The following is a 26,916-nucleotide window of genomic DNA, read 5'->3' as shown; positions in this document are numbered from 1 at the left end:
AGCAATGAAATTTATGCAAGTTTTTCAATAATAATGACGCAAAATCTTATAATGAACAATACACGTAATTAATTTATTAATTATTAAAATGAGAGGAAGTTTTTCTTGAAAATGCTGTAAAAATTATTATTCAAGAATTACGAGTTTTTTTACTATAAATATTTGCTTTTTTTAAATAAAGTTTCGATATAATATGATAACGTCGATCAAAAGAAACTCAAACAATAGCATTTATTTTTATGTTGAAAAAATATTGCGACTGAAAATAACTATCATTGTGATAAATCGGGACAAATGTTCAATAAAATCTTCGCAATTTAAGGACACGTAGTGTCGATTCTGAAAAATTGTATCAAGCTTCTGCATGGCCACCATTAGCAATAATCGATACAATACGCCATACTTTTGAAATTGCCGGCTTTACCGAGATAGAAAATGTTGGAGTGCAGAAATGCTTTTTTTGTACTGTCTTCGAGAATAAAAATACAAATGGAATATGGAAATAAAATATGACGTACCCGAGTACAGAAAGAAACTTCGAAATCAATAGAATCTGATATTAGGTCCGTCAAATTTATTCTAGAAAAGCGCACAAAGTATATACAAGCTACGTCTGTACAGAGTTCACAATTCATCATATCGATCCGCTTTCATACAGTTTATTGCACAAGTCTCATATATTATCTGTATCAGAAAATTTATATTGCTATTGTATGATAGAAATCAAATTTTATAAAATAACAATTCCTTTATCAATACACATCAATAGATTTGTTAATTTATCAAGATATTTTAAAGTGTTAGATAACTAAAATGCTGAAAGAATTATATTGCAAAGAAAAAATTGAATTTAATAAAAATTCAAATTTTGGAAGAATTTCACAGTTAACAGTAGATACATATTTATAATATTTTGTAAATTCTCTCTTTTACACTTTTAATCTTTTTTTAAGTAAATAATTAAATAATTCTAAGATATCGTATTTTAAAAGAGGGATACATTTATAATTTCAAAGCCGAATCGTCTATCATATTTTCGATAAATAACTGCAATTACAATTGCAATTGCAATTGCGCCCACGCATGTAATTTGTCAATATCGGATTGAAAAGAATCTTTTTCTTCATGTTTTTCGTCACGTTCCAAGTTTCTTGTTGCGAGATGTGTATCGATAATCGCAGGTGCTTGACAGACTTTAGTGAAAAAACTTTTGACGTGGTATGGATTTGGCAAACCGACTTCTTTTTCAGAGTTCTCTTGTCGCGCGGTTCTGACGAATATTTTGCGGCGGCACGCATTTACATTTAGATAGAGTTCTATATTTTCGTAGCCATTGTTTGAATGAACAATCTGACGCGATTTCTTCTTTAAAGCTGTGTAAAAGATTTATCCAAATATAATGTGTACTTCATCAATTCATCTAGAAATCTGAGAAGCATATACAAAAAATGAAAATTTAATCTCTCTTCTACATCTTTAATTTACAGAAATATTCTTGATAAGAAATATTACCCTTCGTGCGCTTTTACTTTTTTTTATCATTTTTTTACATTAAAATCTGATATGAATAATTTTAATTAAAAGAGTTGTGTTTATCATCGTACGTCGCTTTGTATAGAGTTTTGTATAGAGTTAGTAGCGGAAGCTACATTGTTTGTTAATATATTGGCTATCGCTGCTCGATCACTTTGTCTCTTGACTATATAGTATCGGCATTGTTGGTTACTGTTGGTTTGTATCTAATAGCAATTCAGATGCAGACATCTACGATAGAATCGTGTGTTCAATGGTACGCAATTAAATTAATACATACGATATTTTGCAGCAGTTATGATTATCGACGAAATATTCATTTACACGACAGCACACAATTCCAATAATAATGATAAATATGTCTTTTTGCTTTATGTATATATATCAAATTGTATGTATTAATAAGAAATATTTTCGTAATTAATGAGTTTTATCATGGATAAATTTTAAAAACAATGAGAAATTTTATTTTTATAAAGATTTTGCGTTAGAAATATTTTTTGCTTAGCATAATTGAAAGTTAATAAACAAACATTAAATGAAAATAAATATTACCTTTTTTTAATAATAATAATAATAATTTTTGTATTTTATAAATATTATAAGGATTGTTAGAAATAAAATTAATAGTCTTGATAATATGGGATGCATGCAATTCATGTGACATAATTTAAAAATTATGAAAAATCTACATGAAACGAGTTAACATAGATTTCTCTTCGTAGAAGTTATGTGACGCTAATAAAGGTTTAAAAAATTATAATTTTAATATGCTCGGTATCATTCGTCTATGATGTGATTACGAGAAGTTTGAATGAGCAGATTCGTAATACTGTATCAGTTCAAGTTATCGCTTCAATTAACGTGATTAATTTAGTTGACAAGAATAGTATACAATTACACCCTATACGTACAAATTCACATAGCTGTTTGTTGAAAAATTAGTATGAATTTACGGATATGCTTAAAATCAGATAAAAAATAAAAATATCAACTAAAATTATTTTGACATCTTAATTTTGTGAAAGATGTTTATTAACTTTATGTTTGCAAAAGCAACAGTCTTTATATGTAATATTTATATTTACTTGATGTTATTCGAACCTCTTATAATCGCATCATAGACAACAATGTATCGAACATATCAAAATTATAATTATACAAGAAAGCTCTTTTTTAAGCGATATTTTTTAATCTTTACTAAATTTTATTTGATATTCATATAATTGCATATATATATATATATATATATGCATAATTACACATATATATGCATATATATATATATATATATATTATAAATATATATAATTTCTTATCTACATATGTTAGCGCATTTTGTGCTGCACTGATTTTACATTCATGTCACATGAGTCCCATGCACTTTATATTGTCATGCTAATAATTTTACTTTTAATAATTTTTACATAATATGTACAAAAATGAAACAATTAAAAATTATTAGCGAAAAATGATAAAACGCACATTTAAAATGTTTTACAGAACAAAAGCAAAAAGTAAGCAAATAAAATGGATAAATTTATAACATGATTTCTATAAAACGAAAAAAAATGATTTCTTAATAATTATGATAATTGTTTGATAAATATGCATATACAGTTTATTTTATATACACATATATATAGTGTCATCCTTTTTTCTTTATATACATATATTTATTTTCTATATTTTATATTTAACGAATAAATATTATATAATTTTTGGATTATACAATATTAGCACAACAATTGTAATCAAGTGGTTGTTCAGCTGATGCGAATGAAATAGTTTTGACATATGAAAAGACAACAAAAACATTTAAAAAATGGATCGTTATATTGGCATACGCCTCATAGTGTGATAACTGCCCATAATATTTACATATCAATTATATTTATAAAATATTTTATGATAATGTTATACATTTTTAATAGCATGAATATCAAATGATTTGAAATATTTAAAGTGAAGCGCATGCGACCCACACGGCAGAAAACATGTTAAATTTAAAAAAAAAGTAGGTGCATTTTGCGAAAACAAAGGACATGGTGAACATAATACTGTATAAAAATAGACGGTGGGAGAGTCTGTTTGCGGGAAAAAAGTGAGACGCATCACTGTATATACCATGTAGACATTTTATATTTTCAGCACTCGGCGGTCACGTTATAAATAGGTCACAATACGAGTCCACCATACCGCTTACAGTCACTTTGTTTACAATATACATTCTATATAAATGTACTTATATAATTACTATTCTTTTATGTCGATAATTCTACGGGAATAGATAGTATATATATGTTTATCATATACATTATATTACGCTATATTATATGTATATTATACAAATGTGTGGTACATGCACTGGCACTGCTCGATTATTTAGTTAGCATCCTTCATCAGTTACGCCAAGTACATCTTTAAACACGTTCCGGCTGTTTGTATAAGTTCAAATAAAACATGATCCGTACTACATCCGTACTACTATAGATACGTTACTACACTTTTAATATTACATACAGTTATTTCCAATTCTCAATATTTCATTAAAAGATATTTGAAGTTGATATAAAAGTTATAATTGAATCAAAGCGGTGATAATGAAAACATAATAATATGCATCTATAATATTATAATATATATATACTATAATATTTCTCTTTTGAAAAGTTAAAACTTTTTTTTTATATCAGTAAGAAGTTATCAATTCAAATGACATACAAATTACTTAGAATATATATCTAATACAAAAAAGTATTACGCGAAATACAAAAAAAATATAAATAAAATACTGCATGTTGATAAATTTGCGGAGTATATATATATATATATGTATGTATATATATATATATATATATATATATATACACGTTATCTTGGAAAGGAGTTTCAGCAGAATTACTCAAATATTCGGATTACATACCCGAGAAACGTACGGAATAATTAGAGCAACGACGAAAATTACAGCTCATACGTTTACATCTCCATCTTGGCTGTACAAAAGCGGAAACATTTAGTATGCAGAATGTGCAGCAGATCTTCGTGCGCATACGTGTATATGTAACGAAAAGTTATAAGATCGTGTGATCCAACGAAATTGCTTCTATTTGCTGATATGTTGTAACCCAATTCCATGACATGAAATTGAAGATTTTCGACAGGGATCAATAAATGCTCTCATTAGAGATGGATTAAGTTTCTGACAAAAAGCCGAAACGTGCTACTGGAGAATGTTTCTTTTACATCTACTACGACGATGAGTTCGAGGCTCATTACAGGCAGTTGACGATCTGCGCGATCACCTTGTCACCGTAAATGGCTGTTTCGTGAGCGCAAATAACGTGCAAAAGGGCGAATTATGTCTGGCAGAATCGTTCTCCTCAAAATGTAGTTTATACAATTTCCAGAAACCCATTAAATAATCGCGCAAATCGCGAGCGCTACCTGTATTCCACTCTAAGATACTTTGGTCCGTATCTTCGTCGCTCATTTAGTGCTAAATGTGATTTGTTGCGTTTCTTTGAATATAGAATAAATTCGTAAATAGACAGCCGCAATTAGCGCTAAATGTGCGGTAAGAATGCGAGCTTTTATAATATTTTGCAACGCGCGTATCGCGGTTAAATCAACTGTGTAGCTACTTTTTAAAGCGATATGTCATAATTTGGTGAAGTTTGAATTGCATATTATAATGATTTATAACGTTGCAACGATCGAAAGACTATATGTCTTTTAAATTTGGCAGATTGTTACAACATTAAAATCACAATCGTTACAATATTATAACATACGAACAAACAAAAACTTAGCGATTTTTTTAAAAATTAAATTTTTTTGGTTAACTTCTTAATGATTTAAATGATCATAAATTCGAATGCTATAATAAAGTGTTTCGTAAGAGAATATTACTAGAAAATTTATGACAAAAGAAAGTAAAATCTATTTCTTAAATTAATTTTTTTCTTTGAATATATTTTTATTAGAAATTTAAAAAAATTTTTTTTTAATTAATTTCGAAAAATTAGAAAATTAAATGCCGCTAAGTTTCTTTTCATTCAAGTATGTAAAGGATATGATTAGGCATTAGGTCTCTAAAACTGTATACAGAACTTACTTGAATATAAGGAAGTGAAAAGATATCGCACATATTTTATAGCGTGACTTATACTGAGTCAAAGCTGTGATTGGACCCTTGAAGTCTTCATATTACGGTAACACACACACGCACACACACACACACACACACACATACATAAATGATCGAGTCGGCATTTATTGGATATGGAATGAGTATGGTTCGTTAGACTGCGGCGAAAGGATTGGAAATCGCAACGAAAGACTCTTTGCGTTTAAGAAGATAGCATCGAAATCGCATCGACGTGTGTAATCAATAAGTACTAATGGTTTGATACACAACGTTATCTGATTCTTGATTTTCATCGGATAGTCCGTGCTTTCCGTTTCAAACGACTACATCGCGAAATAATGAAACGTTCCAGCAACAAAGTCGATAATAACGACAGTTTATACGAAGTCGATGCGTCGATGCGATTTGTTGTTTTTACAGGAAGATAACGATTATTACGGTATGATGGTCCCGCCGCGTCGCATATAAATCATCGAAACTTGTTTTATCGATAAGGCTGCGAGTACACGAGCGATTTATTTGTGCTACTGAACGACGTGACTAAATCATCGATATATGAAATATAGAAATAATATTGATAGAAAATACAATATAATAAAATAATAATGAAATAATCGATATATGATATAATATATAATAATGAAATATTGTAATGATGGAAAAATCAGTATGCTGCTCAATCACGCGATTGAGTGGCACGACTAACAATAAGTTGCTCGTGTACGTACTCGCAGGCTAACTCTCGTTAATAACTCAGTTATCGAAGTAAATTCAATATTACGATGTTGTTACAATAACAATTATCACGGTACAATAGTTGTAGTACCACATTGATATATATATGTATATATATATATATATACATAAATTGTAGAGACGCAAATTAAATTTAGCGATAATTTCATTTAATACCTTTTGGTAAGTTATTTGTACGATGGGAGAATTTGTACAATAGTTACTTTTTTTATTCGAATTATTTAAAGATAATAACTCGTTGAAGCGAGAGAATTTTTTCTGTTACTTATAAATTTTATTTACGTAAGCACAATAATAATCCGTTGCAAAATGACAGACGTATCGTCTTAGAATGTTTTTCGATGTAACAAAGAATTGTAAGTAAGTTTCGGCGTTGGTTTTTTTTTTTTGTTTCGTGACGTTCAATTGACGCGATTTTTTTTCGATGGAAATTGATTCAGCATACGTGAAATGAATATGAACGAACGCATCGATTTCCGTTGAAATAAATACCGATTTTCCACACGTGGAGTAATACAATCAACGTCAGTCAATGTATACATCAATTGGAATTTAAACTCTCACGAGAAATAGAGTTTAATTTTAATATTTCGTCTTTACATTTGTATGCATTCATCGAATAATTATGTATTCTTCATTGCACTGATATTATCGTTTTTGGAATTCTCTTTCGTGACTAATTAATATCTTCGAGGAATTGAAATTTTGCATGGTTTTAACTTTTATAAATTTAACATATAAATTTAACAGTCATTCGATAACGTATATATTTAATAGTTCTCTTGTAATTATATTCTCAAGGATACATCTTTCTTATAAACATAAACCATAAATTTTGAAAGACTATTATATGTCACCATTATCTTATTAATGTCGGTCTTTTTTTGATATATAATTTGATACAGTATAACATATTTTAATTTCATACAAATGTGTGTGTATGTGTGTGTCTTTCTATACTTTGCGAATTCATTGCGCGATTTATGCTCCTGACTTACGCCATTATCGCATTTGTGGCTCGTAAAGAGATTGAAAGAGAACGCTAGTTTTAACTACGAAATTGGACCGAAGCGATCAACCATAAGTCATCCGAAAGGAGACAAGGCGAAAACGAGATGTAGAAAAGTACGATCGATGTATTATGTTTGCACGAGACGTCTCGTCTCGCTGTCACAGCGAACGAGATCGATCTGCGTGGCTCTGCCATGTAAATTCTACGTTAAAGCCTGGACCACAATTCGCGACTTTTGACGCGTGCAATTATATTCCTAGTAGCTAAAACACACGTATCACTAAACACATAGCGCAGTATTCGGCAAATCTACCTCTGACACACATTGATGCCCGAGTAATTTAGGAGTGGAAACATCTCGTAATGAATACCGATACTGCCACTGGAATCGTTCACTCGTTTGCAAGATTATTCAGCATGGTAGATAAAGTACCATTAATATCGTATCGCGTTTTAATCATTAATGTTAATACCATTTACCGTTTATTCATTTCACGCTGTAAATATTATACGTTAAACAGTCAAATGACACACGCGCATTTAATGATAATCAGCGTTGAACCGAATTTGCAATTATCTACGAAGAATCAATGAAGAAACTGACACGTAAATTCCGAGTCAACCGAGGAAAACATCGCGATCGTTGATAATGGACGTCTCAATACGTCCAATTAAATACAGCGGACGCTCATTGTCGAGGTGTCCAGTATAAAAATAAATAAATTCTCTACTCTCTATTCTATTAATATTCTATCGAAATTCAACATTTTTCTCAACAGTACATTTATTAATATAATTACTAATCGACGACATTACTTATAGCTAAGTGGAGCTATGTAGAGGAGAGGACCGTAATCTCGGATCGAGATTTGTGTTTCATCTCGGTGGTGTTCCAAATTACTCGCTCGATATACATATATATGTATACACGGTTATATATATCACAAAGTCCCGCTGCCAACTCATTCTTGAATACAGAATTATGTTGCATTCGCGCAATTATTACAAATATCATTTATCATTCGATATATCATTATATCCTATATCTTGTCACTTTATCGATTTTTACAATTGGGCATTGTAATAAGTTGTTATTATTTTCCAAGAAGGAATAGAAAACGCATAATGTTGTGAACGTAGTACCAATGGAATGAGAACAAAAAGTCAGATCACTGCCTCTTATTAACTGGCAAGCGCACAAATTCTTCTAATCGGAGATAAATGTTCGTGACTCTATGTATTTATTTCTTTTTTTCTATTCGCGAATTGTTTTAACTTTAAAATGGTATTCATATATTTTTCTATTATAATTTGATGTTCAAAAATGACACAATTTTTTTACATAAGTTTTTGGAACAAATTTTAAAAATATTGCATCAAATCAATATTATATCTAAAGACAAATAACATAATCAAGAGTAAATTAAAAAATCATAGACACTATCCATTATAGACATTCACTCTCATTCACGCATCTAGGAACACACGTTAATGACATACATCAAACTTGAATAGTATTGACGATAACGTAGATATAAGTGAATCGATATAACATAATGACTGGCACAACTATACAGAATACACGACGGATAGTACAATCAATTATCCTTATAGACAGCCTAAATCGCGATCAATTGTGACTAAGCTATCAAAACAAAATCGGACGGTTAACGGTATCCCCATACTCTCGTTGTAATTTATGATTTTTTAATATTTTCGTTGTCGTTTGTACATTTATTAAGAATGCATATGGTCGCGTTATGACACCATAGCGCGATTATAAGGATGAAAGATACGTGATTTATTGGAAAATATATTTTACATAATTTTTCTCTCATTATTACCGTATCATAATGTACCACATATTATTTAACTCTCGGACAACATGACAGTTGCATGCACGACGGAAACTGTTAATTTGGATTCATAGCAAAATATCTTTTGTATTCCAGATTAAAATTTTATAATGAGTTTTAATTATATCTCTTAATAATTTTATTTAAATATTATTTGTATATGACAGTTAAAAGACAAAGAGAAACATTTTAAAAATAAAAATTACCGATATTTGAATGCAGACATGAAATATTTATTTCAATTATCGCACAAGTTTTATAAAACTGAATCTTAAGATATGAAAACCTTAAGATAATCTTAAGATATTTTAAGATATTTTAAGATATTTATAAATATCTCGGCTTCCCCTGGTAGTGCAGAGAGTTTACATATACATATATTATGTAAAATATTATAAAACTTTTTGAGTTTCTCTTAATTATCAATCAAGATGCATGGTTCGCAGTTTGAATTTTTTGCAAAAAAAAAATTATAGATATGTTATTTAAATAAAATTTTAATTTTATATTCACTTGTATAAATTTACATACTTTTGATGAATTTAACTCTTTTATTCTCAAATTAGTTCTATTAGACTGGGGATTCAATATGCACGGTAAATACAGTGCGATGCATTGATTTATATATATTTTTTTCTTCTCTCTTTCCATTCTGTGATTTCTACGTGTGGTGATATCGACATAGATACTAATACAGAAGTGCAAAATGGGCGTTGAATTTTCATCAATAAAATCAATACGCAATTTATCGATATGCATAAAACTGACAAATGCGTAACTTTAACTCCATGTTCTCACTGCACTCAGCACTCTCTCAATGCGAATTTTATTTATGTTAAATGTAGCATCGTAATTAATTCGTAAGTAATTCGGTAATATCAGATATTATAGATACATTTGTCAATTGCGATTTGGAATACGATTCAAAGTGATATATTTTTTAAAAAATGTAAAAACAGGAAAAAAAAAGTAATAATAATTATTAATATTACCGTGACCAATTAGACAAAAATAACGCACAAAGTTTTTATAATATAATAAATCAATCATAAAGATACTTGATGAATTTAATTCAACATGATTTTATTTAGAATTGGATTTTCACATTCACGTATCAAACTTGTCTAAAGTTTCCTTAGTTACACGTGAGTTTTATATGTATAGGTGCACGTGTCTCTGGTCATCATATGATTTATATCCGTAGCTGTCACGTTTGACTGTGACATATAGTCATTGCTTTTATAAAACCTGCTGTGATAAAAATCGCATTTTTACACTGGAGACAAAACCTCCATTTAATCGCTATCCATCATAATCTCAATTGAAATTTTTACACTATTGTCCAACAAATAGCACACACAAGGAAGTAAGTTTTATTATTACAAAGACTTTTATTTCACAAGGAAGAAAATGTTCCTTCTGACAAAGAAAATTTTAATAATAACATTTTGTTGAAAAATATTTTGTTGCATAAAATATTTTAAAGTAAGCGAACCATGCTTTCGATTTATTAATCGATACAATTTTAGTTATTTTTTGTTAAAGAATGATAATATTAGCGAATAATTATTTTATATTTTTCTTCATGTTTTATATTATTATTGAAGTTATTTTTACGCGTAATAATTGTCATTGTAAAAAAGTAAAAAAAATAATAAAAAAAAACGTAGTTTTCAGTTTTTCAGTGTTTGTTCAATTGGAAATCGAATAGAGTTTTCACTCGTTGAAATAATGATAAATGAATAAATGACGAGTATGGAAATATCGTGCAAGGCGCGTTCCCAGTGGAAATTTATTTTACGGTCACACATGCGATGAGTTGAGCTACAATCTTACTTACGACACAATTACTGTATTTATTTATTCTGTATATAGACGATTAAGTATGGACCCGTTTTCGAACCAGTCGCAAGTGCAAACATAAGAATAATGAAGTAAAATTAACGGCCATTCAAACATTAATTCACATAGATCACCTATCGTTGCGTTTGGTCAGATTTTTATTGGAGAAATTACTCTTATTCTTGCGTGCGTAAAAGTATACCTATATTTACACGCACATTTTGTGTATATGTGTTATACAAATAAATGTAGTTGCTTTCGTCTGTTTGTAAAAAGCATTTACTTCGTGATTTTTCTTGTATAAGTATAATGATTATAAATATATTATATAAAGAACGATTATAATAATTAACATTCATGAGTCTTGCATTATTTCTATATAAAAAACAATGTAAATTATTGCCAAAAAAATATTTAGATCGTATAAAAATAATATTTATCAAAATATATAAATACTTGTGCGCACGAATATGCATGTTTTCTATCATAAAATTAAATATTAACAGCTTCGCACGTTTGCTATGAAATTTTGTTAAATGATTTCGTTTAAATGAAGAAAGTTTATTTACTGTCTATTCAATCTTTATATATCTATGTACTTGGTATTTTTTTGTTTGTAAAGAAAATGACCCTCGTTATATTACAGCTTAAAGCGAAATTTGTTGATGTATGATTTAATTGACGTATTGTGTCTTTCTTTTTCTTCCATCTTTTACTATCTATTTTTTCTTTGATACACTTTGCATGATAGAGCATGCGAATTGAGATGTGATTGATCGTGTTATTACTAAAAGATTAAAAACAAGTTAGATTGATGTAACATGTATTATGCGATATGTCGACGAAATGAAATAAATCGTCAGTCTAATTATAAAGTTTCCAAATTTAAAAATGTTTATTTTAGTAAAATGGTAACTTTTTCTTTACTAACACCCATGATAAATTTCGTAAGTTTAAGATTAATCGTCTCTGCGTCAAAAGTTTTATATACAGCAGGAGAAATATTATAAAACCCATAAAAAAACACTAATTTAAAACTTCAAAAAAATTTAAATTTCGTGTTTTAAGTTTCTTTATAATTAGACTAACGACTATTTATGAGTGTCTACGTTCAGTAGCATTTATACGTGTACCCTTAATTTGTTAAACAACTTTTATAACATCAGAATATTGTACATAGATAAAAATGAAAGGGATTGTAGGGTGAATCGCATTTTTACTGAGAAACCCACTCATTGACCCACTTTCGCTCGATTTAACCCACTTTGCTAACTCATCTGACCATCTCATCAGTTCTTACATCTTATTTGAACAAGAGATTTTTAACTTCGATTTCTGATTCATTCTACTTTTCTATTCGTCTATTTATATTCCTATAATAAATTCAGAATGATCGATATATTTCATTTTTGCCCGATACCGAGCTGAATCCTCATTCTTATACTTCTGTCGTGCAATGCGTCATCGTACCTTTTATTCTTTGTTTGTTTCACAAGAAATAATGAAAACCAATTTTTTTTAAACATTTAATTGTCGGATTCGAAAAACATTTTTGAGCATCGCACCGATGTAGAAGAATTTCAGGCATATCATTAATTGGTTCGTTAACTTTTATATTTTTAATTATGCTATTTCTTTACTGAATGATATATATGTAACATGAGAATCATATTATTTATATCGTTACCTCGTGAAATTTGAAAAATGAGACGAGATCTAAAAACAATTCTAAATACCACGCTCGACGATACAAATATTCATAAAAAAGTTGTGTGTCAGAGTATTTTTGTATATGTGCACGGATATGTGTAATAGTTGTGTAAAAATCTATTTATAATGCCTTCCACGGTCGACAAGTGTCACTCAAGACAAATATATATACTGACTTTTAGTCGATCGTATTATAGTACACAATTAATAGGTTTTACACGCTTCGAAGTGTGCTTGATTCTTTTCGAGACTCGATGCGAGACTTTTCTCATTCCAACATACTACTTTGATAGACTGTATTTGAAACGAGAGCTATAAAATGCTGCGATTGAATCTTGAACGCGAGAGCGTGAAACAAATAAGATTACGAAAAATTATGTTTTTCCGAAAGATTAAGTACAAAGTGTACACTTTAACGTTTATCATTCGCATGATCTATGCCTTTATGAAAAAAGGAAATTTATTAGAAAATTTGCAACTTTTTATAATATAATTGGGAGAGACAAGAGAAAAAAACGAGAGGAGATAATGAAAGTTAAGGAATAATGTACTATACTTTATACGTTTGATCCTATATTAAAGTATCCTTAATCAGATCCACTTACCTGCAGCCGGCGCTCAATACTATCGAGAGATAATGAGAAACGATTGGAAGCTTTGACATGTCGACAAATCGCAACGAGCGAGCATTAAATTTCATATTCCTTCGACGAAATTTTGCATGATATTATTCCCTCAAGGGTGAAAAAAAAAAGAAAGAGCATTGAGTAACTGAGATGCAAAATTTCGATATCGAAATTCCGTCACTGAGCGAACACAGTTGCTGCAGTCACTATAACTACTTTTGCCAGACTTGATTCGACGAGGCGGATTTGCGCGTCGGTACGGCCAGTAGGAGAGTATGTCGTCCTCGTTGATGTCGTCATCGTCGATGTCGACGTCGCTCGATAAGTCGATACCAGGCTTCGTTCTTTTGCCCATGGCGGTTTTCCCCTCCGTACAATTTTCTGCTTTGAAAGTAAGTAACTTGGAAAGCTGCGAATTTCTCGTGTTTGGGTGAACCACAACTTTGCGGATGACAATACGCGGTAAAACTGCAATCGTGCAAATTCCGCGAATTTTCTTCAACTTTACACGATCTTCAAACGTGGTTCAACGAGTTTTCCACGCGGCGCGTTTTACACGGGGGCGGATTTACGTGGGAACTAATGAAACTCGAGCTCAAGACTTCCAAGCTGTGAAGAAGAATCTTGCGGAATAATTGTATTCAGAAATATTCATCAACTTTTCAAAGTTGTATATGATATAAAATAAAAAGAAACACGCACATGTTTTACAGTTGCTTGTTTGTTTGCTGAGAGAGTTAAAATTAATAAAAACAACAAAACATCAATAAATCGATAAAACTAAAAAAAATCGATAAACTTCTTTATTGAGACGAATTAAAAATATTGGAAGATCAATAATTGGCGAATCTTTCGGACAAATCGCTATTGAAACAATATAGAATTGCTCGACAAATATTCTCAGGAGGCAAAAAATATACGGCTTAGTCATGCTATAATTCAAATTAATCAGACTGTGTTTACGTGCTGTAGATTTCTGTATTAATTTTATAAAAAAAAAAGAAGCATTGTTTTTGTAAGAACGGAATCGGAGATTCTTGATACGAGTGAAGGTCTTCGTATCGATTTCCTCGCTGAACCGCAGCTAAGGTACGCTTAAATCGAAATTACTTTCGGAGACGAATTTCTTCAGAAAATATTCTTTGTTACTGAAGCAGAGACGTGCTCCATCCGGTATTGTTCTTACAGGAAGGATCTTCGAATAATCTTCTTTTACCAATAAATATTTCATTCCGTTTTTTTCGCTGCTACGAATACGACTGAATCCAAAAACTATGAAACTATGTAAACTTTCCACATCGATTTACTCAAAATTAAGATTAAAAATGATTGATTTTGATATTAACACTTTAATAGATTCTGAAAAATAAGTGTTGTTAAAAATCATCATGCATTTAATATTTTGTTCTAATGTTATTATAAAATATCAATTATACTATCTTTTTTTCCACATCACATTTTCCACAAATTAATCGGAATAAATAAATCGAGTCACAATTACATGCCTCCGTAGATCCCATTACCCTTGTCGAGCAACTAATTCCTTTGCGATCAATTTGGATTCCCGCCAATACGTTTCCGTTACGTAAATCTTCTCTGAAGAAAATACGAAGATTCTATCCCGGAGTCTCGTACGTGTCAGAATCGAGACTTCGATTATTCATGAAAGATATACCATCGTCGATCTCCGGCGACTTTTCTTTCGCGACCTCATTCATTTTCCTTCTCCGCCTCCTTCCAAAAAAACTTCCTATGTCCCCAAGGACAGCCGTTTCCGTTTTCTCCTCGTTAACGTGACAAACTTAAGATTACGAGCCTCTTCCTCCTTAATTTTTTTGCCACCGGCAGCAAGACATGTCTCCGCGGTTCTTCCGTTGCATCATCGCTTATTCATCATAGCTCGATGATATCCGGTGCGCGAAACTGTACTTTGCTGCAGTACTTCACTTCCTGCACAATCTTGTTATCGCAATCTTCTCCGTGGTCGTTGGTCGTCCGTTCGTCATCGTCGTCGTCGTCGTCGTCGTCGTCCTCCTCCTCCTGCAAGTCCTCCAAGACCTTATGTCTGTCTAGACGCCAGCCACCTCTGCCACCGACCGTCGACTTCTTCTTCTCACGGATTTTATTCTGGCGAACTGATCGCCGTGGTTATTTGTATCTGAAAGTCGATCAGAACGGGAGCACTTTGGAGTGTGCTCTTATCGATCTTGCGGGGGGAGTTACGCATCGTCTTACGTATAAAAAAAAAATTTATTTTATCTCATTTTACTTTTTAATAGAACTTTCTATATCGCTTTGACATAGATGGAGTGGGAAACCTTATCGAAACTATATATATATATATCGTTTCAACAATTATTTTAATAGTGGTTAGATAACGGGCGGTATCAACACACAATTTCGAGTCAAGCATTTAGCATTTCCTAGTATATTATTCATCTGCGGAATAGAAAACGGCTATACAGGTATCGCGATACAGATATTTTTGTGAAGTCTTTTAACTTGTATCTTTATAATCGCTGTGAATATTCTAATCACGTCGTTATATTAAACACGCAATTCAAGCTACGAGCGAGATATTCACATTTCGTTGATGATAGGAACATAATTTATGTGCGTATATACGATACATGATTCATACTACTCGGCTCTATAAATGTATCGAGTAATGTAATAAGCAAATTGAAACGCGGTGCCGACGAAACATTTTTCATAATCGTATTTATCGTCGTAAAAATTTCCATCGTTAATTCTGCGAAAATTAGGTCAACATCGCACGTTATTTTTATTATAAGTTATAGTATTTTTCAAGAAAAATTCGTACCACGTGTCTAATTGTGAGTTATTCTCCCATTTTGAAAATTTTTAGGAAAATTAGTCTTGATTGGAATTGCCGCTTTCTATATCTGCAATTCACAAAAAGAGACGAATTATTTACAAAAACTTATACACGAAAATATAATTCAAGATATAAGTCTTTGTAAATAATGTGACTAGAAATTTTTTATACATTTTAAAGATATTGTGTTACACGTAAATCTAACGTTATCAGCTTCTAATAAACGTAATCTTTCTTTTTTTTTCTTTGAAATCCTGTAAATCCAGATATTCTGAATACGCCAAAAAAATAACTTACCTTTCTGGTAAAGGACATTCCAAAATTCTGCAGAAAGCCAGACCAATCGCTACTATTAGTATTACAAATAAAACCGCATACACCACGCACAGATGAACCAAAGAAAAAATGTAGAGTGTTTTGTGACACCATCGATTGGGCGCGTATAACGAAAGTTTGTATTCCGGCCACATTATATGTAGTATCCAATAATGTCCTGGAACAAAAAGAAAAAAAGAATACGACATGCTGACATGATGAACATACGAATTAATATCTTTAAAAACTGAGCAATAAAACACAAAAAAGGTATGTAAAATTGTTATCAAGTTTATAAAAAAATATTGAATCTCAGAGAAAGGGCTTCCGGATGGATAAAACTAGAATATTGGAACTCTATAGTTTTGAAAAAAATATTTCTTTTGAAATACACGTAGAAAAATTTTCCTCGCTTATTCATTTCCACATTCAATCAAAACCTTAGCTCTTGCATTCGACCCAAAAACTTTAGAAGTAATAGCAATTGCGCGGAGTTACGTGACACACATATCAAGTGCTCGTGATTAAGCAGCCTGCAATTACGTCCCCGCACTCCATTCCAACCAACGAATTGTCGCATTTTGCCATTTACGATAATACGGCACGTTGCACGAAATATAAATACAAAAACTATGATGCCTGGTCACGAACGTTCAATCGTCATAATATTGGATTTTTATAATCACGAAATTTTTTCTTGCACGCAGATTTACGCTCGTTTTAAAACTTTATACTGCTTTATACAGCAAGAAGCAAAATAAATCTGAAGCCCAAAAAATAGAAAAATATAAAGAGTCTATCAATCTTATATACCTACATATTATGTATCACAGATTTAAATTGAAAATCCTTATATCCACATCATTATTGGATTCGCAAAATTTTATTTAAAAAATTTTATGTAGGAAACATAGAATAGCGATAAAATTTAAATTACTCTGCTAAATAATACGAAGTATGAGTCAATATAAAAAAATAATTTGAAAAAATTGAATAAGTAAAAATTATTAAAAAATGACAGTTATTTTTATGACATTTATTTGGCTCTCTATCTTGTGTAGTGATAATCTTCTAACATTTATTTAGGTTTGTAAAGTAATTATGGAATCATGCAATTGAATATTAAAGCACATGTTTTCGTAATACAGCTTTGCACTTGTTGAATAAATCCTCTGTGGCTTTAACGCTCGGAAAGTTCGGAAGTTGCTGGTGTTAGCGCGAGATGTATAAAACGCTATGCGTGTAATTCCGAAATTTCAAATTGCTTACCTAATGCGAACCATGCGACCAGGAAGCACGATAGAGCTATGGAGAGTAATTTCATAGGTGAGACATATGGTGTAGCGGTGGGAACAGACAGGACCTCTGGTCTGCGAGAACGTATCTGTGAATAAAGCGCCCAAAACATACGCACGGCGCCCAGAACTCCTCCAATCAGCATGTAGACAGGAATGTATGGCTCTTTCGGACAATCCTTAATGAACTGCACACCTATAACGATAAATTTAAACATGACGCGATACGTTTGCTATTCACTACAATATGAAAAAAAATCCGTCTTATAAGTACACGTTAGAAATTTTTTATGATATATACATAATAATATACATATAATAAATAATATATAATTATATATATATATATATATAATGTTTTTAATATTTAGCTTAAATACACATGCATGTTTCTGTGTGTAAAATTGTCTCTGTGTAAACATTACATATTAAAATTTCAATTTTACGTCGCATCGAATATATATAGTAGTAAATGTGATAACTGATGACACAACTTTTGTTTCTCTCGTTTTCCCGCTGAAACCTTCCTCGTTAGTGGATCTTTTATGATGTTTTCCCTTTATATCATTTCTTTTAATATCTGTGACCCAAATATTTTATTTCACAATTTCAGCACCAAGCAATAACGTATTATAGTAATTTGCTTAACGCTATGAATTCATTATTACTTTAAATTATTAGTTTTATTTAAGAAAGATAAAAACACATTTTAATCGATATTCTTGCCCATCAATTAAGATCTAACGTATATATGACGTGCATCATTATTATGCACTTTTTGTAACGCCAGCGAGGAATAATTTAGCATTAATTGCGTGTTGCTTGACGTCCATCCTGTATATCACGTCCTGATTCGACGTTCAACTTAGGATAACATAACATGCAAACATGGAGAGGTTCTCCACTGCGATGTACATACACCTGAATAGATCGTTATTATGCACATCTTGTTTTGTAAATTATCAAATTTCTACTGCGACATAAACTGTAATCAGTTTTTTGAAAATTTATTTTGTGTGTACTTGCTATAATAAATAAATCAATACAATCATCAATAATAAATTAAATATTTTGATAATTGTTGTAGAGATAGAACGTAATTGAAAAAATTATACACACACATATACATATACGTGTATTGTACATTATTTGAGAAAAAGAAACAAATTTTAAAACAATTATATCACTTCAACTCCAGTTTAAATGTCTTTCGATTGTAATGCTGTAACAATTTACGAACTACCTGAACCGCATGATTGGATTAAATTTTGCATAAAACAAGCGACTGACAGTCGTGATATATATGTCGATTGCTTCTTTACTTCCTTCCGCAAACTAGAATAGATAATAAGGTAATTTTCTTAATGGCATTCTAACACATTGAATCTTCGATGTGCTCCACATTATTCCTCAAGTCTCGTTTTACGTCAATCTAAGATTTTAAATGTCTTATCAAACTTTTACAGTCCAGGCTGCCATTTTTATAATTCTTTCGTGCTATTGTGTCGTAATCCATGAAAGATTTAAGAGACTTATTTTCCATTCGACAATTTACAGCCATTTTTGCGGCTCGTCTACGCCATTATATTATTGATTGCAATTTCTTACCGGGTTGACTTTACCGGAAGGTGAATGCACCGAGCCTGCAATAAATCAGGTTGAGCGTCCATGCCCCTTGTAGCGCGAATAACCGACTATAGCCGAGAAATTAAATATGCTTGCATGCCGTAAGCTCAACACGCTAGCGATTCGCGTGTCGTAATCATGGCAGCATTAATTAACTAGGAAACGATGTCGTATATTTCGTAGAATTTCGAGCTCCCTTACTCAATCCGGCCAGAAAGCAAATGCATTTTTGCTAGATGTGGTACCGTAATTTATTTGGTTTAAAAAGACTCAAATTCATTGTACATGAAAATTAAGTATATTAAAATTACGTGTAAATACTGTGTTATATGAAATTACACAAGAGTAAAACATCAGAAACAGACTCGAATCTTATTTTGAGAAATTTTGAAAAATTTGTTAACAAAAGTTAGTTAACAGAAAATTTCAAAAATTATTCTCTTTTCACAAATATTATCATTATGTTAGATACGCATCTAAAAAGAATATATATTATTTAATGACTTGCATCTAATAAATTATAAAAATAGCATTATATCGTATTGCAAACATTACTATTAATTGACAGATTGAACTGCAAAAATTGTCAGCTAATAAATCTTTTCATTTATTTGTCCCAATAAAATTCCAGACTTGCATCGTTTAGTGATACGAAATATTTGTCAGAAGAATACTAGTAAAAGAATCTTATCTCTCAATTAACACATTCTTTACATAAACTACCATTGAGATTCATTTTAAGCTATCAGAAACTTCGTACTTTTAAAAGTCTCAATTCAGAAATTAACTTATGAGTAGTAGACTAACACCATAGTACCGATGGGTATTAAAAATTTTCTTTGATATTTGAAATGATTCCCATCGGATGTAATGCGTAAAGATATTTTCTTGAGAAAAGTCAAAGGCTAATAAAAGAGCTTCAATTCTAGAGACTTATGTAATGAAGGGAAATTTACATGAAAAAAAGTTGGAAGATTTTGCAAAGTTTATTGAAACATGAAGAAAATTAAAGAGAGCATCTTGTTCAATCACATTTATTCCTCATCATTTTTTAAATGAACTGACTTTTCTACTTCTCTTTTTATTCGTATAGAATATTCATATAATAATCTAAAAGTAATATTGAGAAGGTATAGCATTGGAAACTAAACAAGACGAAAAGATATTAAATGGCGTTATATTAAAGAGTGATACATCGGCAGTATTTGAATATAAAAAGTGCTGTGATGATCAAAGAGTAGAGATAAGCTATATCACCTCTCTAAGTCTCACGAGAGCCTGTCGTTAATTCTTAAGTATACCGAATATCGATCTGCTACGTCTAAGCGGAAATATAAAACGGATCGAACCGTCGCGTCGAGAACAGCCGCGGTAAAGCAACTCTTTCGACCCACTTATTCCGCTATTACTTATTATATAATATTCATTATGCTGCTCAAATACTTTTTTATACATATAATTTTTTATAATATAATTTTTTTTATAATATAATTCGATTATTCATGATCAATTATCGATCAACAATTTTTTGATTTTTTTGCACAACCAAAATTACAATCGAATACCATCGATATTCAAATCTTTACTCACCAAAGATGAACATCAAGATAGGCACAGTGGACAGACAGGTCAGACATATGGTGAACGTCATCGTCTTGCTGATAACTCTCAAAGCGCGAAAGACGAAATCGCAGATACCGTTTGCCTCGAGATGGGCATCCTTTAGCTGAAATACGACCGAGCCGTATGTCGCTACGCCAAGATTCGCGGTTTCCGTGTTGCCCTTTTCAGGTACCTTCGCACCGCTGGCGCAAAGCCGACGCGACTCGTCGCCTGAAAGCTGAAAGCACACACGCGACAACTCAAATCAGATTTTCTCTTGTAATATAATACAATCTTGTTCCGACGAGTTTATTCTGATTAATGGCACATATACATGCGCGACGTTAGACTTTACCATGGAAACGACTTAACAAAACTATAAACAGACTTATTCCAGCTTCCTTTATCTTATTGTAATTTTATTTCAGTATTATGATTTTTATTTTTCTAAATTTTATCCTCATTATTTTATATTAGTGTGCTTTGCTGTGTACCACTTTGTCTGCATTTTGCTGATTACGAAGTAATCCAATTAGTGACGGAGAAAGAGCGGTTTTTTTCCCTTTTTCGCTAGAAACCCATGTTAACCAACACGCTCGTAATACAGAAAGAAAGAAAAATTAATAGCAAACTCCAGATTTTAAAAGCGATGCAAAACGATTCAAAGATTTCTCAAAAATTCTTGTACATTTTTTTAAATGAATAAAAATTTAATGCTGTTATAAAAAGAGTTATAAAAAGTAATTCAATCAATGAGGGAAATGAGAGAGACGATATTCTTTTTATGTTTTAAAATTCTCTTAGACTTTAAGATACGGTTTAATTATCGATGTCGGAAATTTTCGAAAGTCTGCAGATTTTGCACTAAAGATCAATTTATATTCCGTTTACCACTCGTACAACGTGGATCCAATAAGCGATCATAAAAAACACGAGCGCAATTTTGTCGAACGGTTGCTGACACGTCTCTTATTTCTCACCGTCGATTCTCGTTCTACGTCGTACGGAATTGATCTTTTGAGAGGTCCTCGGGTAGCATGCACACGTCTTGAACACATTTTTCACGTGGGAAATAAGCGGCGGATGTGATCTGTGCAGGAGAAATTTAAGCTGTCACGAACAGAGTACGCCCGTACCTTTGTTCCGCACACATTTTTACACTCTAATTCTCACGCTACGAAGCAGTACGCGTTTATAACAAATTTCAATAATTCGCAAGCGTCAGTTTCATCATAATAAATCTGTGCTGTCGTTCGTAGTCGAATCAAAACGCATCGATCATTATTTATTTCTTGAAATTATATATATATATATATATATATATATATATATTTATTTATTTATTTATTTAGTTTTTGTTATTATAATCAAACTTAATCATATATGTATATAAGAGAGAGCCGACAATATCGTATTACGATATCGTATTAAGATATTTTACATTGCATTTCTTATTTGGCACTAATTTGTACGCAAATAAATATTGGGTTTTTTAGCTTGATGTTTAAAACACTACCCTACTATTAGATGTTTAACCTTTTTAAGAACAAATTAATTTATCATAAACTTTTTTATGACAGTGCGAAAAGTATGATTTAAACAACTGATCTCCCAAATTGTAACTATCAGTTTCCAAAATTGTATCTCCTTAAATATTTTAACATATTATAACATATAATAATTATAAGAAAAATTCAATGACATAAAAAATAAAACTGCATTGTTAAATTATTATCAGCTAAGATAAATTGGTCACACAAGTTACATCAATGATACCTGATTTTTGTAAATGTTTAGTACGCACAAAATTGAATTTAATCAAACAATTTTTTAGATATGATTTAGATTTAGGAAATCAGTATGATATTAGTTACTCTTCCCTATATATACATATATGTATGTATGTATGTATGTATGTATGTATACATATATATATATATATATATGCAATATACATACATATATATAACCGAATATGTAAAACCGAAATTAATCAAAGATTTAGCATATACAATGTCATATTTTTTTATATGTGATATAGTTATATTCTGTGATATTTTTTTTGCGTGAAAATCAAAAATAAAAAATAACAAGAAATAAATTCTTTCGAACTCATTAAGGTTTTCTGAGTCAAAGGGCAAAGGGCAAGGCACGAGAAATAAAGGTGTGGAGAATCTCGTGACAAAGCTACCCCGGTAGTATCGTTACTTAACCTCGCGTGCATTCTAGCAACATATCGTGCCAAGCTGTATCTGCATCAGAAAACCAGTCCGGAATGCAATTTTAGCTCGTGTTATTTTTCTAACAGAGGACCTGCTTTCGTTAATAGATAGTGATACAAAAGAAAAATATTTTCTATACTTCAATTAGTGTTACAACTTTGTATGTTAAATTATATATTACGTGTTATTATATAATTTAAAATTTTTAAATATAATCTAAAATATAAAAAAAAATAATAAATGAGTTGTCTCTTTTTTTTATAACATTTCACGTTTCCAATATATTTTTTACTTTTATAATCAAACTTAAACAAATTATGTAAAAATAAAAATGGAAAAGAGTTGCGAAGCCGACGTCTCTAGAGCAATAACGAAGAAAATTACTTTGAAGATAAGCGCGAGAGGTTAAGCGACGAGGAAAAAAACAGGAAATAACTCCTACACGACTTCGCGCTGTACTCGATCGAATTTTAACTCGATGAAAATTTACTTGACAAAACGCTTTATATGTATATGTCTTATAAATTATTACAATACATTTTCCATAAATATATTACAATATAATAATATATAATTGATATAAAAGAAAGAAAAATACTGCACTCCACGTCGCCATAAACTATACGACGAATGATAAATGTGATAAATTATTTCCTCTCAGATTATTCATGTATATATATATATATATATATATATATAATATTCTGTTCCGGCAGAAAGGCAGCACGTCTTTCAGTCGCTCGTATTCCACATTTGCAACTGGGGCGTGTGCCGTAAGGCAGAAAGAAAATTCCTCGAACATTGCAAATCGAAAAACGGCAATGGGCGTGATATAAAAGAAAGCACGGTTACCTGTGAAACAGAGCTGCTGGCTCGCCTGGAATCGGCCCAGGCGTTTGTCCCATATCCCAGATTGACCTGTGCTCCTCCGCTTCCGCCCGATCTGACACTTCCCGAGCTCACTTCTCTTTGGCGATAAGGCGAAGAACTTCGGTTTCTCGTGCTCCCTGGACAAACGCAAATATTTGAATCTCTCCGACTACTCTTCAAAGCTCGAGCAGTCTTACACGATGTCTCTCGTGTGGATATTTACGCCTGTATGTACGGCAAAAGCAGATAAAGAAATTGCAAAATCGAGTCTTCTATTTCAAACTTGGCAATATGGCCCAATAAAAGGCACTTCTACATTTTCTAACAGTTTCAAATTTCTTTTCCGCATTTGTAGTTTGAAACTTTCTTATGCAAATTTTACATTATGCCTAAACTTTTTAATTTATATTTTTTAAATATATAAAATCGATAAGATTGTTACAGTTATAATATTGATAAGGTTAATAAAATTTTATTTATATTGTTTATATTGTTTATATTTTTTATCATTATTCTATTAATCTCTGATTCTGTTTGTTTTGATATATTTGTAATTAATGAATACTAAATCACTATTAAGACTCAATAATTATGAACAATGCTCCAATTAACAATGTTGATATGTGATCTAATTTATATTCTCCCTTCACGTGTTTCTACACAAATTTTACTCGTTGTAAAGAGATTGCATGCAAACTCAGATGAGATATCTTTGTCAACAAGCTTCTACGTAATGCATACTGCTCCGTGCGATAAATCCACGCTTTCAATTTACACGAATCCCATCTGTTGGAGAGATTTCGATTATTACGACGTTCTTCACCGCGATTTACTGCGAAATTTATCGACTTCGCCTGCCTACGTAGTTTGGTAAAGAGGCCAATCTCATATCATATTGATCTCACAAGAATAATCATATGAACAGCTAGTAAATTCACACGATAGAAACGTAGGAAAACGTTTTAATATATATATATATATATATATATATATATATATATATATATATATATATATATATATATATATATACATGTACATATATTAGCATACAACAAAAATTATCATAATATAAACTTAGAAAAAAATTCCAGAATTATGATATAATGAATTATTCATTCTGTATTTGCATTCTTATTGTTTCAGAAAATCCAAAAGGGAACCACACTACGTCCTGCCGATTTCGTCGATTATGAACACACGAAATCTCTTTTCAAAGCGTGAAATAAAAAAGTGAGAATATATATCATCAGATGTGCAATTTGCGACTGATAATTCGGTATACATGTTGAACATTAATATAAGCATCGTGAACGCGCAACAAAATCAGCCAGTTTACATTACCGAAACATCCATACCAATGTGCATGTTAATTATCACTGGAGTGTGTCTTCAAGAAATCGCGAATGTTTTCAAGAAATCGTGTGCATCCGGGCGGGAGTGCCGAATCTAGCGATGAACGATCGTCACGATTTACCCTCTGGATTACGCGGTCGCGTCCGCGATTATTTGCACTCGGCGTTCATCGCTTCGCGCGTGCTAATGTTTGTCGTGAGACGTCATTCTCCAAACACGTGGTTCGCGCATCCTGTGACAATTATGGCCAGTGTCTTCAAGAAATCGCGTGTGCCCGGGCGGAAGTGTCGAATCTAGCGATGGACGATCGTCACGATTTACCCTCTGGATTACGCGGTCGCGATTATTTGCAATCGGCGTTCATCGTTTTGCGCGTGCTGTTTGTCGTGAGACGTCATTCTCCAAACACGTGGTTCGCGCATCCTGCGATAATTATGGCCAGTGTCTTCAAGAAATCGTGTGTGCCCGGGCGGAAGTGTCGAATCTAGCGATGGACGATCGTCACGATTTACCCTCTGGATTACGCGGTCGCGTTCGCGATTATTTGCAATCGCCGTTCATCGCTTCGCGCGTGCTAATGTTTGTCGTGAGACGTCATTCTCCAAACACGTGGTGCGCGCATCCTGCGATAATTATGGCTAATGTCTTCAAGAAATCGCGAGTGTTATCAAGGAATCGCGTGTGCTCCGGTGCAAGTGTCGTATTTAGCGATGAATGATCGTCACGATTTACCCTCTGGATTACGCGGTCGCGATTATTTGCAATCGGCGTTCATCGCTTCGCGCGTGCTAATGTTTGTCGTGAGACGTCATTCTCCAAACACGTGGTTCGCGCATCCTGTGACAATTATGGCCAGTGTCTTCAAGAAATCGCGTGTGCCCGGGCGGAAGTGTCGAATCTAGCGATGGACGATCGTCACGATTTACCCTCTGGATTACGCGGTCGCGTTCGCGATTATTTGCAATCGCCGTTCATCGCTTCGCGCGTGCTAATGTTTGTCGTGAGACGTCATTCTCCAAACACGTGGTTCGCGCATCCTGCGATAATTATGGCGAGTGTTATCAAGAAATCGCGTGTGCCCCGACGGGAGTGTCGTATCTAGCGATGAACGATCGTCACGATTTACCCTCTGAATTACGCGGTCGCGTTCGCGATTATTTGCAATCGTCGTTCATCGCTTCGCGCGTGCTAATGTTTATCGTGAAACGTCATAGTTTGGGCAATTTGTAATGGACCGTCGCTTCTGATCTACTTGGATTGCACAAGTTAGTTTTCAAGGTTAGTATCGTATCTAAAACTATTAATA

At 31.9% G+C, this 26,916-nt stretch overlaps 1 protein-coding gene across 3 annotated transcripts in view; it reads right to left on the bottom strand.

Annotated features, from left to right (window-relative positions):
- Positions 1 to 3,657: 3,657 nt before the first annotated feature.
- LOC140665236 (uncharacterized) overlaps positions 3,658 to 26,916 on the bottom strand; it is a 45,485-nt gene continuing 22,226 nt past the window's right edge. The window contains exons 4-9 of one of the 3 annotated variants that reach the window (XM_072891103.1): positions 24,237 to 24,391; positions 21,151 to 21,400; positions 17,909 to 18,130; positions 16,622 to 16,817; positions 16,310 to 16,391; positions 3,658 to 15,643 (exon numbers count right to left, since the gene is read on the bottom strand). In XM_072891103.1, coding sequence (XP_072747204.1) covers positions 16,328 to 16,391; positions 16,622 to 16,817; positions 17,909 to 18,130; positions 21,151 to 21,400; positions 24,237 to 24,391 — 887 coding nt within the window. In that variant the 3' untranslated portion in view covers positions 3,658 to 15,643; positions 16,310 to 16,327. Of the gene's footprint in view, positions 16,392 to 16,621; positions 16,818 to 17,908; positions 18,131 to 21,150; positions 21,401 to 24,236; positions 24,392 to 26,916 lie in introns of all 3 variants that reach the window. The other 2 variants (XM_072891102.1, XM_072891104.1) reach the window with 2 other exon arrangements.

Source organism: Anoplolepis gracilipes, chromosome 4, assembly GCF_047496725.1.
Source record: "Anoplolepis gracilipes chromosome 4, ASM4749672v1, whole genome shotgun sequence".
In the NCBI taxonomy this organism is placed as follows: domain Eukaryota; kingdom Metazoa; phylum Arthropoda; class Insecta; order Hymenoptera; family Formicidae; genus Anoplolepis; species Anoplolepis gracilipes.
This window is presented reverse-complemented; position numbering and strand designations above follow the sequence as displayed.